Source organism: Piliocolobus tephrosceles, chromosome 20 (genome assembly GCF_002776525.5).
Source record: "Piliocolobus tephrosceles isolate RC106 chromosome 20, ASM277652v3, whole genome shotgun sequence".
Taxonomy (NCBI): Eukaryota; Metazoa; Chordata; class Mammalia; order Primates; family Cercopithecidae; genus Piliocolobus; species Piliocolobus tephrosceles.
In genome coordinates, this window is record NC_045453.1 from 49,010,479 (window position 1) to 49,027,552 (window position 17,074).

General features: G+C 38.7%; 2 protein-coding genes across 2 annotated transcripts in view; both read right to left on the reverse strand.

Moving 5' to 3' along the window:
- Positions 1–206: 206 nt before the first annotated feature.
- LOC111546440 (40S ribosomal protein S6) lies at positions 207–1,027 on the reverse strand. Its single transcript, XM_023217845.2, has one exon. The coding sequence runs from the start codon at positions 1,004–1,006 to the stop codon at positions 257–259; it is 750 nt and encodes a 249-aa protein (XP_023073613.1). The 5' UTR covers positions 1,007–1,027; the 3' UTR covers positions 207–256.
- A 6,496-nt stretch (positions 1,028–7,523) lies between these two features.
- SPTLC3 (serine palmitoyltransferase long chain base subunit 3) overlaps positions 7,524–17,074 on the reverse strand; it is a 164,599-nt gene continuing 155,048 nt past the window's right edge. The window contains exons 11-12 of the mRNA XM_023217963.1: positions 12,446–12,575; positions 7,524–7,689 (exon numbers count right to left, since the gene is read on the reverse strand). Of these exons, the coding sequence (XP_023073731.1) occupies positions 7,576–7,689; positions 12,446–12,575 (244 nt within the window). The 3' untranslated portion in view covers positions 7,524–7,575. The remainder of the gene's footprint in view (positions 7,690–12,445; positions 12,576–17,074) is intronic.

Below are 17,074 nucleotides of genomic sequence, written 5' to 3' on the forward strand. Positions count from 1 at the left end.
TTGAAAATATTAGTTTTCATCTTACTATAAATGGACCACTTTAATAAAATATTTTCATTTTTCTATATTATGTACCTGTAACATTGACTGTATATTGCAGTTATAGCCTCATCTATATAGGAAATCTTTAACTTTGATTGGTGCCACTTAGAATTGTCTCATTCATACAGCTCTTTAATCTATCCTTTGAAGTTTTTTTTTGGTAATTTTTTTTTTTTTTTTCCGAGTCTGATCTTATTTATTTGTTACTCAAAAGTTATTTCTGACTGGATTCAGACTTCGAAGTAGAAGCTCGCAGAGAGGAAAGTCTGCGTCTCTTCGCAATTTGTTCCTGGCGCTTCTCCTTAGCCTCCTTCATTCTTTTGGCCAAAAGTTTAGCATATTCTGCAGCCTCTTCCTTGTTTTTCTTAGTACGCTGCTTCTTCAGAGCAATACGCCGCCGTTTGTGCTGCAAGACACGTGGAGTAACAAGACGCTGAATCTTGGGTGCTTTGGTCCTAGGTTTCTTACCTTCTTTGTTTAAGGGCTTTCTCACAACATACTGGCGGACGTCATCTTCTTTAGAGAGATTGAAAAGTTTGCGGATTCTGCTAGCTCTTTTGGGGCCCAGGCGGCGAGGCACTGTAGTATCAGTCAGTCCAGGAATATCCTTCTCTCCTTTTTTTACAATAACCAAGTTGAGAACGCTCAGATTGGCATCCACAATGCAACCACGAACTGATTTTCTCTTTCTTTCTCCCGTTCTCCTTGGTCTGTAACAGGAATGCCCCTTACTCAGCAGCAGGCGGACACGGCCATGGGTCAAGACACCCTGCTTCATGGGGAAACCTTGTTTGTCGTTCCCACCACTGATTCGGACCACATAACCCTTCCATTCTTCACCCAGAGCGTCAGCAGCAACTTCTGTGGCCATACGCTTCTCATAAAAAGTACGAAGTTTGCGTTCATCGTCCACTTCAATGAGTTTCTGGCAGCCAGTGGCTGGGAAGGAGATGTTCAGCTTCATCTTGAAGCAGCTGCGGTAATTTTTTTTAAAGTTAAAAACTCTTCATGGATATTTTGTTGAAAATATTTTAGGGGGAGCTGAATTACATTTTAAAATATTAACACATTTTTATATAGGAAAGAAACCCATTTTGTTACAGGTGCTTATAATTTGTGACTATGATTAATTGAAGCTTTACATGTATAATGTTTTTTTCAAAGACTAGTGTAAATTATATAAAATTGGGATGGACACTATAAAAATAGTTGTATGACAACTGCAATTATTTTCAAAACAGATACATTAAGGGGAAGTCATGTATTGTTGGCAGAGATTATTTTGCCCTTTGAAAAAACTCATGGACTGATTGGCTGCATCAGCCTGTTGAAAAGTTTTTATTCAAATGATGCCAGGATCATTTTCCATGACCTCGCATTGCTACCCATTCACTTTTCACACACAGAGCCTGATTCATCCTGGGGGTCACAGTCAAGTTGTAGGGTACATTGATCTCATCACAGCAAAGCCATGACACATCTTTTGGTCTTCCTTATGCCTTTAGTCCATGCATGCTTCAAATCTGGAAAAAAACCCCACACATTTGGGCTGGAGAAACAAAGCAGCAGCCATTTCCTTGCCTTAGTTCTTGGCCCATAATGAAGTAAGAGCATGATGTGATGATTGGAGCCAGACCTATCCTTGGCTATGGGCACTGCAGCCGACCCAAACCTAATTAAGAAAGATCTTGAACAAACTTGAATGAGGGCCAAAATCACTAGCCCCTTCAATCAATATTTTTGATATAAAAATTAGCAGCTGGGCCTAATAAAAGGGAGCGCTGTTATATGCCACAGCAAAACAAAGTCTCGTTTTGCTCCTATTCTGACCTTCTGTTGTGGGATATTTTATTGGTTTGTATCTGTGATAACTTCTCAGAGCAGTTGACTTGCAAATGTCAGCATTCAGCCTCCCATTTGGACCACGGGATGCAATGAAAATTAGAGTAACCAGTCCCTACATTAAACCCAGATTGGTATGGGAATCAACCTTTTCCAAATGGGTAAACTGGTTTCACTTGTTCTCTTATTCTTGATTGAATTACTCCTGCTAATATATAATGTTTAGCTAAAATAACTTTTTAAGAAAATTGATTTGATGAGGAAGAGGATAAACATTCTAAGAAAAAACAATCTACCATCAAAGTCTTGGAAGTTCTCTTTATGCACTGCTAATCCCCTCATAACTTGAATATACTTGCCTTCCAAGATGAAGCCATTATTAATCTCTACAAGAGTGCTTGGAAGATAATGTTGTAGTTCTTAATATCGTGTCTGGCACATGGTAAGTGTCTAAAAATGATTGCTTTATTATCTTTCAAGACACCACATAATGACTTTAGAAATAATTTCTGGCTTAAATCCACAGAATTTATATGCAGGCTATACAACAGAGAAAGAAAAGGTTAACATTTGACTCCTTTTGATGCCTTTGTTATCCTGAAGGCTTAGCTTTTAATAAGGTTGAAAAGAAGAATAAATTAAGACACCCCTTCCTTTTAGAGATACTCAGTAAAATATTTACTGATAATATGATTTCTGGGGTTTGCTTCAAAGTAATCTGGTGAGAGAGGGAGTGAAATGGGTGAGGGAATAGAAGAAAAGATTGGCCATGAATTGGTAATGTTTGAAGATGAGTAACAGGTGTATGTAGGCTCATTATACTATTCGATTTTACTGTATGTTTAACATTTTCTGAGATAAAGCTTTTGAAAAATGGATCAATTAGAAATCATTTTAAAAATAAGTCACAGCTGAGTCCCTTCCCAGGCATTGTCGTCTGCTCAATAGACCTGCCCAAGCTAATGCCTGGCCCCACACCTCTACCGATAGCTTGCATCTGGCATCCTTGTCAATTTGACTTGACCCTAAAGGACCATCTCAGGTGCACAGTTTCCATGGAATTGGTGGAGGCCTGTGCTATGATAACATCATAGTTAAACTTCTTCCTCTTTCTAATCCTGTTCCCTTACTCTTATGTTGGTATTGTACCATTGTAGGTGGTCTCAGTGGTGTGCTAGTAAATGTTTAACAGCCAGCTCTCTAAAGCCCTGACTTGTAGTGTCTGCCAATTTTCATGGCGTAAATACTCCCATTGTGGCCAATTTCAAGCTACCAATCTGACGTCACTGAATGAGGAATTAGAAAGAAATGTGTGCAATTTGTTCTCAAGACAGTGCAAGCCAACTCCAGCCACCCCTACCAATTTTCCCAGTGTAATTCTTAAATCTCTGCCTCAGTCTTTTTTCAGGGTGACCTAAACTAAATCAACAGAAAACCATCAATTATTTTCATATTATTTTTATTTATTTTAAAACTAACATTTTACAGGCAGAATAAAGTGAAATTGGTCATTTCAAACGTTTCAGTGAAACATACATTTCTCTCTCTCTTTCTCACACACACACAGACACATGCACACACACACACACACGCACACCCCACATACATCATGACACCATAAGAAAATGTTCTGCAATAATTGCCTAGAAATATTTAAAATACAGACTCCTTTTCTAAACATTACACAGCTGAGTAGGGCATTCTAAAGAACAGACTTCAAATATGTTGTTCTTACTGTTTTGAGACCAGGAAACATTGCCAAGAATTTACCTGATGCTGTTCGTATTACTATTATTACAATTGTTATTATTGCTACAAATCAAAATATATATTTAAGAGTTAATGTTTCATCATCATCAGAACTGAGGTTTTTAAATCAGAGTAGGCCATTTATAATATTTGCTATCTCTGAAGAAAAATCCAAAAGAGTATTGTTTGTTTGAAGAACTGTTAAGACTTTTACCCTACTGAAGAGCTGTTGTTGGAATAAATAAATAATCAGAGGTTGAAGGTTGTTTTTTAAAGAGCAGGAAAAGAAAAGAGAAGAAAGATACCACATTCAGGCCAGGTGTGGTGGCTCAGGCCTGTAATCCCAGCACTTTGGGAGGCCAAGGTGGGAGGATCACCTGAGGTCAGGAGTTTGAGACGAGCCTGACCCACATGGAGAAACCTTGTGTCTACTAAAAATACAAAATTAGCTGTGCTTGGTGGCTCATGCCTGTAAACCCAGCTACTCAGGAGGCTGAGGCAGGAGAATTGCTTGAACCCAGGAGGCGGAGGTTGCAATGAGCCTAGATCTTGCCATTGCACTATAGCCTGGGCAACAAGAACAAAACTCTGACTCAAAAAAAAAAAAAAAAAAAAAAAAGAAAAAGAAAAGAAAGATACCACATTCAAAGGAAGAAGGTGATGAAAAGGAAATGGGCATCTTATAGGGAATGATACAGACAACTGAAGAAGGAATAATTTTACCCAAATGAATGGCAGATTGTTCTTCAATATTGGATCAATTTTTATAGAAAGAGAAGTTACTTGGAAAATGGGAACAAAATGTCCCAATGAGGAGAAAATGTTGACTGTGGAATAAATTAATTTTACCAGTACATATACACTTAATTATGAACAATAGAATCAGAACAAGGTTCCTGCTATTAGAGCCAATTAGTTTATCAAATTAGAAGTTTGAATAATGTTCTTAAATTTTGGCATGGATTAGAATCACCCAGGAAGGCTGGTCAAAAATGTAGATTCCTGGACACTGCAACTATTATATTTCAGTAAAGGTCTGGTGTAGGGCCCAGGGGTATGGATTTTAGACAGCTTCCTAGTAAATTCCAAAGCCTGTAGTCTCTGTCAAATCAAAGCATGCCGAAAGGCAATATGGTTAAACATCCATGATACCATCATTTCATAAGGAGATTAGGAATAAGTCTATGCCATTTCCTTATCATACAGAGATGGCCTCCTTACAAATATCATCTGGAACCTTTATCTTCTGCTTTCCTGAAGGTCATTTTCAAGAACATCTTCCATTTATCTCTCAACCAACCAGATTTTCATCTATACCTTTATACACTTGCTTACTCCGTAAAGGAAAAACCCATATGTGTATGTGTGTGTGCATATGTGTACAAGTGAACAGAAGGGCTGAGGGCTCATAACATTATAGAAAATTCTCTTTTCCAACAGATCTAACCAAAGAGACATTTTTGGCTCTGATATAGTTATCAAGACTCAATAATCAAAAATTTTAATCATAAATTAAAATCATGAACCTATTAGCCTAGGATTTGAGAGCTTTTTCTTAAAAAAATTAAAAATCTCATTATTCACAATCACCCTCCTAACTAACCTTATTCTATATGACATATATTCTAATATTATTGGCCCTATGGAATCTGGGCACCTTCTAATGCACTCTGGAAGCATTCTTCTTGGATTATTATACCTGTATATCAACAGTTGTTCTCATACCTGTATATTCAACGTGGACTCTCTGACAGAAATAGGTCCTTTTGTTTTGTACGTTGCAGTGTAATAAATTGCCCCTGCACTCTTGAATCTTGATGAAAAGAGACTAACTTACTTCCTGCCCTCCATGCTGTGTGGGTAAGTAGTTTCCCATGATGAATTAAACCCAATCTCCTCCATGAAAGTAATAATAGTGGACATTCCTGCTCATGAAGACACTTGTCTAGGGGCTTAAAACTTGAACGGTAGATGTGAAGGTGTGTGTGAAGATCACAGACAGATCCAGAAAGGAAGGAAGATGTTTATTGCTTTCCATACCTTGTGGAAGGACTAGATGTCACGCTGTCTTTTTGACCTCCTATTTCCTTTATAGAACTCAAGGCATTTATGCATTTTGGACAATTAACTAGCAAGAATTTCATTTAAATGCACTTATTCAAGAGATGAGAACAGTATGTCTTCCTTTCTTTGCACATTTATGACACATTTTCTTTGCACAAATAATGCTGCATCAGTTTCATTGAGAAGAGTTGGAATTTTGTTATCAAAATCATTGGATGGGAAACGGCATTTTCAGAACCCATTTCTTTTCCTGTTTCACTAACAATATTCCTTACAACTTGTAAACATTCATGAAGAACTCTATCCTTGTGATCCATTTTTAAACCAACGCACTCACTTGGAGTTATAATTTCCCCATAAAAAACTTTCCATGCTGATCACTTTTTTTCCTTTAATACGCTTTGAGCATCAAGGCACATTGCTCCATCCATCGCAGGCACTGCGGGTGGAGTTTCTATCTCAGTGCACAGCATGAAAGCGTGGGTCCATCTGTGCCACACAAAGCCAACCCTCTCTTGAAGTGATTTGTTTACAGTGTCATTTGATGGAGTGGAATGTTCTGTAACTCATTCGAACTATTACAGAAGCTTTGCTAAAAGGTCACCACTGCTCTTGAGAGTTTCCAAATCTGGGCACCATCTGGGAGCTTGTTAAAGATAAAGTTCTCCACGGGCTTTTTCCATACAAATGAGATCAGATTAACAAAAGGCTACTTTTCCATAGAAGTTTGTGTTCATATTGAGTAGAAGGGAGAGAGAGAAAGAGAGAACACAAGTAGATTACAGTTAGTTACCTCAAAGTGTGCAAGCCCACTTTCTCCCAATTCAGAGGGCATGTAACAAGTGATAGTACAATTGAATAGGCCTAAACAAGGGTGTTGGTCTTGAAAAAGTTAGAATTTGCTTTTAAATGTCCTTCTTGAATCAATACATTCTTCAAATATGGTCTTGGGAGTCTAAAGGACTTCGAAGATGGTCTTGGGAGTTCTAAAGAACATTGAATTTCACCATTTACTTGAAATTCAATGGGAAAATGACAACTAATTTTTTAAGGTAATAGATGCTATGCAGGGTAAGCATTCACCGTGCACTGCACCAACAAGATTCAAGTTGTTGTAACTACCGTTTTAGTCTAGGCCTAAAAGTGGCTTGTGCTTGCTTTCTGCCCCCTTTCTTATGAAACAAACATCTTGAATTTTCCAAACCTCAAAAACTCAGTTGTAAAACTGTAGGAGACCAGCAAGAGGAAAAGAAAAACTTCCTTCAAAGACATCTCTAGTTGCAGTTGACCAGTTTTGCTTTCCCCCTCGAAACATTAACTATGTCTTTTGACACTTGTCTGTGAAAAACGTCCAAATGTGACAAATGGTAGAAACAACATTTCTTTACCCTCCTGCCTGGAACTTCCCATGACACAGATGAGTTCTAGCTGATGCTTTTATGAGTGGAACAAGGAAGGTGGCTACTGTCCACCACACTCACCAACATCTGCAGATGGAATAAGTAAACACATAGTGAACTTACTGAATAAAAATGTTAAATCCTCTCATTTGCATTTGGTTGGAACCCCTGAAAGGGTCTGCACAGTAGCAGCTAAAACACAGGCTCATTGCCATTAAAAATATTCTCAGAAGTGTGTGTGTGTGTATTTCTAGTAGAATACTTGGAAGAAGAGAGACTTAAATCTGGAATCATGTTTTTGTCTCTGCAGTCCAGGCTGGAGACATTAAAAACAACAATGTCTCCCTCAGTTCAATCAAGCTGGTCTGGGAACCAAAATTATCCTGAGGAAGGGGGAGAAATCCATTTATTTTCCTTGTGAGGCAAGGAGGGAGGTCTTTCTCGCAAAGTCTTTGTGTGTCATTCAGGACCAGGAAACTTAATCTTCGAGTTCAAAGCTCGTCTCATCATAGAGCTCAGGACGTGCTGACTTCTTGTGCCGGGAATATTTCAGTTGCAGGAGATCACCCATTTCATCAAGAGCTTCCAAAACCTGCAATGAGATTGCTTTCTAATAGCTATCATTGAACACCTAAGTAACCCTGCTTTGCAGAGGTCAGGTTAATAGCAAGCCTCACAAAGACACACAGTCTTATTTTGCTAGCTTCTTTGATTTTAAAGAAAAGAAGCAAGATCCATACCATTAGGTTGTGGTTTAAGATCCTAGAGGAATGTTAGATGCGAATTAATTTTATTTGTTGTTCTAACTCCATACTATGAATGTTATTTTATTTTGAGAGTGTGAAGAGGAGAATAAAAACATGTGACCCATGCTTACCCTTAATATATTTTATTTTAAAATGTAATGACTTATATGTAATCTTGTGGAAGAAAAAGATAAGGTTGCAGAATGTATTTGAAGTTATATCTTCACGACACAGCAAACCACCTGGCCAAGAACAAAGTGGAATGTTGGGGGAGCTGATTAACATCATCCTCTGTCCCCTCATGCTACCCCAGGCCTCCTGCTTTTAAATACTCATCTCTGTTTCCCATGAAATACTAGAACTTAACTCACAGGAACTGAGAACTCATCTGTTTCAACTCTTACTTTAGGTGGGTAGACGTATCCCCAATTTTACACATGAAACAACTGAGATCCAGAAAGTAAAAAAAGGTCATTTTCGATTGTAGTATATCACTAATCCTATGGTATTGGTCATGCCTTTTTAACCTTTCTGAGCCTGTTTTTCTCAATCTGCCACATGAGGAGGAAGATAATATTAGGGTCTAATACTTTGAAAAGGTAAGGTGAGGGCTGGGCGCGGTGGCTCACACCTATAATCCCAGCACTTTGGGAGGCCGAGGCGGGCGGATCACGATATCAGGAGATTGAGACCATTCTGGCTAACATGGTGAAACCCCATCTTTACTAAAAATACAAAAAAATTAGCTGGACGTGGTGGCGGGCGCCTGTAGCCCCGGCTACTTGGGAGGCTGAGGCAGGAGAATGGCGTGAACCCAGAAGGCGGAGGTTGCAGTGAGCCGAGATTGCTTCACTGCACTCCAGCCTGGGCAACAGAGTGAGACTCCGCCTCAAAAAAAAAAAAAAAGAGAAACGGTAAGGTGAGGGTTGTTAATGTTAGAATGGGTGACTAATGGATCTTATGGACTTTCCTCTTGGGGAAATCTTTCAAACTGACGTTATTTAAGATTTCCTGCAACATGTTAAGAGTAATTGATTTCTTGGTGGTAGGAGTATGAGTATTTAAAATGTTCTTCCCTGTTTTTGTAAATTTCCTACATCAAATCTCAGTACTAAGAAAAAGTAACCAAAGTTATCTTTAAAATGACACCTCTCTGGGATAGTTTCTATCAATCTTTGCTGAAGGTGGGGGATGGACTAGTTCAGTGGTATCCAAAGTGAAGGACCTGTACCTTTGGGGCATCTGTGAGATAATTTATGGAGGATGCAGGAGGAAAACATTAGGATTTCTATTATTATTATTATTATTTTTTTTTTTTTGAGACAGTCTCACTTGTTGCCCAGGCTGGAGTGCACTGGCATGATCTTGGCTCACTGCAGCCTCCGCCTCCTGGGTTCAAGTGATTCTTCTGCCTCAGCCTTTCGAGTAGCTGGATTATAGGCATGTGCTACCACACCTGGCTAATTTTTGTAGTTTTAGTAGAGACGGGGTTTCACCATGTTGGCCAGGCTGGTCTCAAACTCCTGACCTTAGGTCATCCACCCACCTCAGCCTCCCAAAGTGCTGGGATTATAGGCGTGAGTCACCGCGCCCAATCTCTATTCATTTTTATCTCAACCCTTTAAACTTTTATTTATGTGTCTCTTATATAATGTACATAATATATTGGTAATGCATATATCATTTATAAATAATTTATGTTAATGTTTGCTGATCCAAGACCACCCAGAACACACTCGTGCTCAAAGTTAGGTTTCTTTAGCTTGCTGGTATGGGAGAGGGAGGACACTGCAGAAGAACCATGGGCATCTTAGTGACAGGAGGATGGGAGCGGCTTCTCACTGCATTTGAGCTTGTGCCTGAGATGACTGTAAGGAAGCAGGGACTGGTTCTGGGTTGGATGCTGTTAAGAAATGGGAGCAGTTCACTGGCTGGCTATATAGTTATAATTTCTGTGTGAAAGGCGAGAGAATTAAAGCAAGGCTATAGTTGTTATTGGTAAATGAGCAAATGTCATACACGTCGGTCAGAAGACGGAGACATTAAGTATTGTGGCCTTGTCTCTGTCTTGTCCAAATGTGGTCGCGGAGTGTATGTCTAATATTATTTCTAGTCTATGAGCCTTTAGGTTCAATTGCTACCTTAATGTACTGGCTGTTCATCAGGGTCATTTTCCACTTTCTCTTCCATGTACATTAAGGAACTGCTCAAAATTTTCTGTTGAGATGGGTGCTTGATTTTAAAAGTTCAGAGGCATTTGTCTAGATGATTGATGTCTCAGTATCCTTTCAAAGTAGGTAGTTTGCGGCAATTAAGAAGTTGTGAAGAGAATCACATACACAAATACCTCAATGCTGCTTGGAGCACAAAATTACAAATTCATCCCTGCGGTCTGTCCCTCCTGCCATCTCAGGGAACTTGCTTCCTGGCCACGCTCTCTTCTCTCCCTTCTGTGCAAGGTCCCCTCTTCACTGTCTTCTTCCCTTAATGTGTAAACATACTCAAGCCTTCTCCACTATCAAGGGTATTTTCTAAACCTATTTTTCTTTCTACAGTCAGACTTCTTGAATGTTTTGCCTGCCTTTTCTTTCTTTCTTTTTTTTTTTTTTTTTTTTTGGCCAAATCTTTTTGCCTGCCTTTTCTTAACACCAACTCATTTCATTTAAAAGAAACAATTTGTTAAAATTCACATTCTGGAAATACATACTCATTTTAGAGAATGTGGAAAATATAGAAGGGTGTAAAGAAAATAATGTTCACTCATCTCAAAACCTGGTTAGCGCAGTTGTTAACATGCTATTCAATAATTTGTACTGTGTACCTACTGTGTACAATACACTGGTTTACGTTTTGAGACTATACTGGTGAAGATGAACGACACGGCAAGTGTGTGTGTGTGTGTGTGCATGCGCACATGTGTACATGTATAATTTCAAACTCAAATTATCCTCTTTACTCTTTTATTCTTTTATTTATGTTCCCTTCATTCCCTTAAAATGCCTACTCTAAGGAACATCAAGTTCCTACTAATTGCTAATCCAATAGTTTTTTCTCATCCCTCACTACATTTAAACTTCCTGCTGTTTTGAGGGACATTTTGGCCCTCCTCCTGCTTGAAACTTTCTCCTCTGTATGGAGTTTAATACTACACTGAACATGTCTTTCCTGACTGCTCTAGTTCCATGTAAGTCTGGGTCCCCACCTGTGATTCCTGTATCTACCCTGGAATGTAGGCACTCCCCAGGAGTCCACCCTGTTCACTGTTGCTCACATCTGGACAATTACATATTCTACTATGGCTGTAAGGATCCCTCAGTTCCCTAAACTATAGCAGCTCCAGCTTTGCATACTCTCCTAAGCTCTAGAATCTTACTTTTCTTCTATAGGTGGCCCATGGACACATAGTCTCAACATGTCTAGGACTGAGCTCATTCTATTCCCCCACTCCCATTGAAAATTTGCTGTTCCTTACTGTATACCTTATCTCATTTAAGTGCTTCACCATCCTTCTATTCATCAGGGCTAAAGACCTCAAATTGTCTTTGATTCTCTCTTCCCACATATGCACCACATCCAATCATTTGTCAAGTCATGGCAGCTCCACTCATTTGTAATATTTGTTCATGGATTCGTTTCTTTTGTTTCCACTACCATTAGCCTTGTCATCTCTTGTTTTGTTTAAATAGCTACCTCTTAGGTCCTTTCCTTTTTCCCCGTTCCTCTCCAATTCATTTGTCATGTTTATTTCATAATGACATGATTGTGTCACTCCACTGATTGGAAGTCTTGAATGATGCTCGGTGACCTTTATTGAAAAGGCCTGGCTCAAAAGTCACTTTTCCTGTGAATCTTCTCCACTCTAATAATTCAGCCCACCTTCATGCTCCCACAGTTTTCTATATTTCTTCTTCAAGACTAATTTATTCTGTCTAGTATTATATGTGTTGCTTGTTTATTAGCATCTTCTCCTAGACTTTTTGCCCCAGGTTTGCACATAGTTGACTCTCAATAGTGCTTGCAAAACTGCATTTATGTTATGTGACTCTTCTCATTATCTCCAAACTGAGTAGATGGCTTCGTTCTCTGATATTACTTATTCACATAACAATGGAAATCAAGGGACAACAAAAGGCAATTTAAAAATCATTTCCGCCTCACTTAGGTGCTGCTGTAATGTGGATTTGTTCTTGTTGTTGGTTTTCCAACATGTTGCTTAGTTGGGTCATATTTTATTATGGCAGATTTCATGGCTATGAAAAATGGCAGGATACACATAATTAAGTCCAAAAGAGCATTTTACACCAGGTTTTGCCTTTAAGATTAAGTAAATAGAACAACATTTGGCTACTCAGTCAGTCTTTTCTACAAAACCAAAATACTGATTGAAATCTTCACTAAACTGATTTTCTTTTCTATCTACTGAGTGGTCACAGTGTTGGCTGTTGTTGACGTGCCCTTATTTTTCAGCAGTGACTTTTGTCAGTGTTGTTTTCCTAAATCACCCAAGAGTAACTCAGAGAACCCCAGGCTGTTTCAATAAAAGGACCTGCTTTGAATCCAGGGTACCGGTACTGAGCTCCTGCTGGCCTGTGGTGTACTCACCGTGTCTAACATCTCCCGGGTATGGGCCGCTGAAACACAAAACCGAGCCCGAGCTTCTGCGAGGGGAGTGGCTGGAAATCCCACGACCACCACTCCAATTTTTTTCTCTAACATATGCCTTGCAAAAGCCCTTAAGGAAAAGCAAAAAAAGAAAAAAAAAGTGGTTAATTGGGAAAAGACAACATTATCCTGACAAAAAAAGAATGTGGCTAATTGACTTTTTTTTTTCTTTTTTTATGCTAGTAAGTGGAAGATGATTGAAGTTTTTGAACTTCTGTCAAATACAATTGACGAATAAATGGGCAGTCAGCCACCTGGTGCCACTCATGATGGTGTGTGTGGGATTATGGGTCTGACACACTCATTAGGTAATTGTGGATATTGAGTCTTTGACACCAAGCAGAAAATGTTTATGACACTGGTTTAACAAATCTGCAGTGATATAAAATCCACCTGCAGGATCCCTAGGTATAAAAACCAAGCAGTTCCTATAATGCAATTCCATAAAGAAAGAATCTATATTAATTGTAAACTTACATGTTTTAAAAACTTAATACCAATAACATAATGTGGAAATTTCAAGGAGCCTATACTTAATAAGTATAATGTGAAGACCAAGATCAGAGAGTCTGTAGGATCCAACCCCAAGCCAATATTCTCACTGCAGCGCCAAAGATTATGTTTTCCATCAAATCAGAGATAAGAAATAGCAAGGTCTCCTGATTGTTTCATAAGTGAATGAACATACCCAGGGATGCACAGGGATAATAAACTCAGTGACTGAGTTTAAGAGGAATAGGGCAGAAGGGAGACCAGGAAAGAAGTGTTCACGCAGAGAACCTTACAGCCTATAGGACGTAAGTCATAGAACCAGAAAGCTGTTTGATGCAGGGTAAAACCTTCGTAAGCTATGATTCCTTCTCTTCATCCTTCTAGTCTCTTTCTTTTCCAGAGCTAATCTCAGTAACAATTCTAGAATATCAAGCTCAAAGGCTGTAAATATCTAGTGCTGAGAGCCAAGGTCAGGCAAAAAGGCATGTACTCCCAAGTGACTCTTTTTCCCCTTTGGGCTCTGTTAGTCTTTGCAGGAAAACTTAATTACTGAGTGACTTTACCCATAAGTGAGGTAAATGCCTCAGATCTGTTCTTAGCATTAAGAGATTGCTGTTGTATTATTTTAGGCTGGAAGCTGACAGCACCAGAGAAACATTCCAATCACAGCTCAGGAAGAATTCTTGAACCAGACATGGAGAATAAGCCTGCTCTTCCATTCACTTGTTTTGCTGTTGAGCAGTCTGCCTTTTGGTTGTTTCAGACAGAACATAGGTTATCAGATGAAGCAATGAAGACTGCAAGACCTACAAGATGCATAGCTTCTCTGGCCCCCTGGCTTGGGCGAGGCAACATTAGCCCTTTGATTTCAACTAGGAAGGTTAGAAGGAGATGAAGCTTTCTAGCTGAGAAAGCTTGAAAACAGAGGCTGTTCTTTCTCTTTCTTGATCACCCTATGGAAGGCTGCCCACGGAACTGCACAGAATGAGAGCTCATAATTGTCTGAGAAACAAGTCAAGTGCTTTTATTGCTAGAGTAGAAACCACCTGACCCCTGATCTCAGGCCAGTTTTTGGGACTCCCAGAAGACCGCTTTCACTGTCTGCATGTTTCTCTTTGTACCAAAGGAAGCACGTTTTGCCAAAGAATGCAGAGAAAATATATGACTCTGTTGATTCATTAGGCTAATCTGGCGTCTCCCTGGAGCACTTTTGAATTTAAACCTTAGACTACTAAAGCGAGTGTTCTTAAGTTAATATATATGATTGCACTGGAAATTTTATATAATGAGCCTTTGTGTTTGTACTCCCCAAAGCAATTGGCAATAGGCTGAAAGAAACTAAACTATGTGAGATAATAATAATAATAATAATAATAATAATAATAATAATAATAAACATTAGCATTGCATTGTATGCAGAATCACTACTTCTTGTATAACACCATCTTCCAAGTGTATTACATGAACAGGGGAAGAAAAATGCAAACCCTTTACCAAATACCAAATACAATACATTCTTGATTATTTAAGTATGTTTTATGGGTGAAATCACATTACACAGCTCTCTAGAAGATTCCAGTGGTAGAGTTATAACAAGGTTTTGTTCAAAAGGATAACTTGCTATTGTTTAATGAAAACTTAATTGTTTTCATTCTGCATAGGAGGAAATGTGGAGAGATCACCATTCTTTAATAAAATCAAAGGTTTTTAGATGACCAAATGAAAGAAGTGCTTCCACACTGGCTTATACAATTAACACCCTATTTCAAAAACATCTCTACCTGTAAACTTCCAACAAAGAAATATCACAGAAGGAAACAAAGCCAGACAGCAGGGCAAACTCTTGCCAGCAACTCCTACCAGTAACAGATAACACTACCTTTTGTTACTAACCTGTTCTCTTTCCTTAGGTGAGCCAGATTTTTTTTTTTTTTTTTCTGTTTGTAGTGATTGTTGCCTTTTGAATCACCAATGATGACATTAAATATAATTATACTCTGTGTTGCTTTAATGAGATGTGCATTTTTTTCCTATGGACTAAAGCTTGAGAGATTGTGTTCTGTGTTCAAAAGAGCTCTAGTTTATGAAGCCAATGAAACTGGCTTTGAATTCTGGGCTCTGCTGCCTACAACCTGTGTGAGTCTTAGAGAGCAATTTTTTTTTTTTGAGACAGAGTTTCACGCTTGTTGCCCAGGCTGGAGTGCAGTGGTGTGATCTCAGCTCACTGCAACCTCTACCTCCCAGGTTCAAGCGATTCTTCTGCCTCAGTCTCCCAAGTAGCTGGGAGTACAGGTGCCTGCCACCATGCCCAGCTAATTTTTTTTTTTTTTTGTATTTTTAGTAGAAACAGGGTTTCACCGTGTTGGCCAGGCTGGTTTCAAACTCCTGACCTCAGGTGATCCACCTGCCTCAGCCTCCTAAAATGTTTGGATTACAGGTATGAGCCACCGCAGCCGGCCTTAGAAAGTAATTTGACCTTTCCAAGTCTTAGCATCTTCATATATAAACTAGGGCTAAACATCCTACCCTCCATGGATAATCACTGAGGTCTAATAGCCTTACTTAGCATATATTTAGTACTCTGTGGTATTAGCTCTTCTTAAAAAACAATCTTAAGTTGAAAGAAACAAGATGGGTTGACATATTATCCAGTGTATATAGCAATATGGAAGCAGAGTATAGCAGGATCTTCACCTACTATTTTTTTCTGGACGTTTTATTTTTAGTAATGCAACCAAAAATCGTAATAATTATTTTGGAGAGTTGTGCAACCATGGTGACTCAACCTTGCACTCAGTTGAAACTGATAATGATCATCATTGTTGCAGAGTAGTAGTAGTAAAACGGCTACTACTGATTGAATGCTTAGGGCACGCCAACTACTATATTAAGTGCTTTGTACACATTACTAAAAATGACATTGTTAATGACTTTATTGATTAATGCTATTAATAATGACAGCTAACACTGAATAGCTCTTATATAAGAAGTAACATGCTAACTGCTTTATGGACATCATCTTCTTTAATCTTCACAGTAACCTAATGAAATCGATACTATTATGTCCCATTTTATAAATGAGAAAGCTGGAGCTTCAGAAAGCTGAGTAACTTGTCCAACAATCCCCAGCTAGGAAGAGGAAGAATCAAATTTCTTTTTGATTCCAAACATTTCACCACGCCATAGAGCATAACTTTTATATGAAGCATATTGTTCATAGCATATTGTATGAATTCTTGAAGTTAAGTGCGTTTGTTTTCACTATTTATGGATTCTTCTCATTGGGTTGGTTCAGTTTTCCAACCTGTTGGAATTCTAATTCTGGCTTTTATTATTAAAGTTGGAACTATCCAGAACACTCCCTGCTGTCACTATAACACTCCAGAATTATGTGTGTTATACCTTGGACAAGTTTATTTTCAGTGCCTTCTTTTGAGCTAATGAGAAAATATTAGATAAACCTGAGTTAAGTTTGGACTATTTCTTCCAACACACATCATTTCCCCAATCATTTTGAATAAATGTATGTGTGTCTGTGCGTGTGTGTGTTTGTGTGTCTTCAAAAACCAGGTGGTTAAAGGCCTTTGGATTGTCTGCTACTTTCAGTCACCATTGTCACCCCTCCTTGACACTATCACGGAGCAGTACGATATATAACATTTCTGTGGCACATTATGTCCTCAGACACTTCAGGCACTGTTTTCCTGACCCAGATCTGTGAACAAAGGGCCAACTGGTGGGAATGATGTGGCATGCTAAAAACTCATGCTTGTTTTAACTGCTTGTGATTTTGCTGTGGTAAAATGACCCAAGACATAGTCTGAAGAATCAGTCTTTTAGGAACTTAAAACTCAGTCTTGCCCTCCGTGAGTTTTCACGAGTGATCGGTATTTTTCTATACTTCAAGTACTCTGCCAATCTAGTCAGGCTACTAGAGAGTCAAACAAAGTTCCAGCAATGGGTTACACTGGAGGGGAATTAGGACCACTAGAATCTGATGCATAGTATGTTGAATATGAATTTCTATCATGTGCTTGGTCAGAGACACAAACATTTTACCTTTAGAAAGGATTTTAG

Bases quoted from the DNA above. Each gene is read 5' to 3' on its own strand.
- LOC111546440 (XM_023217845.2), bottom strand. From the start codon at position 1,006: ATGAAGCTGAACATCTCCTTCCCAGCCACTGGCTGCCAGAAACTCATT.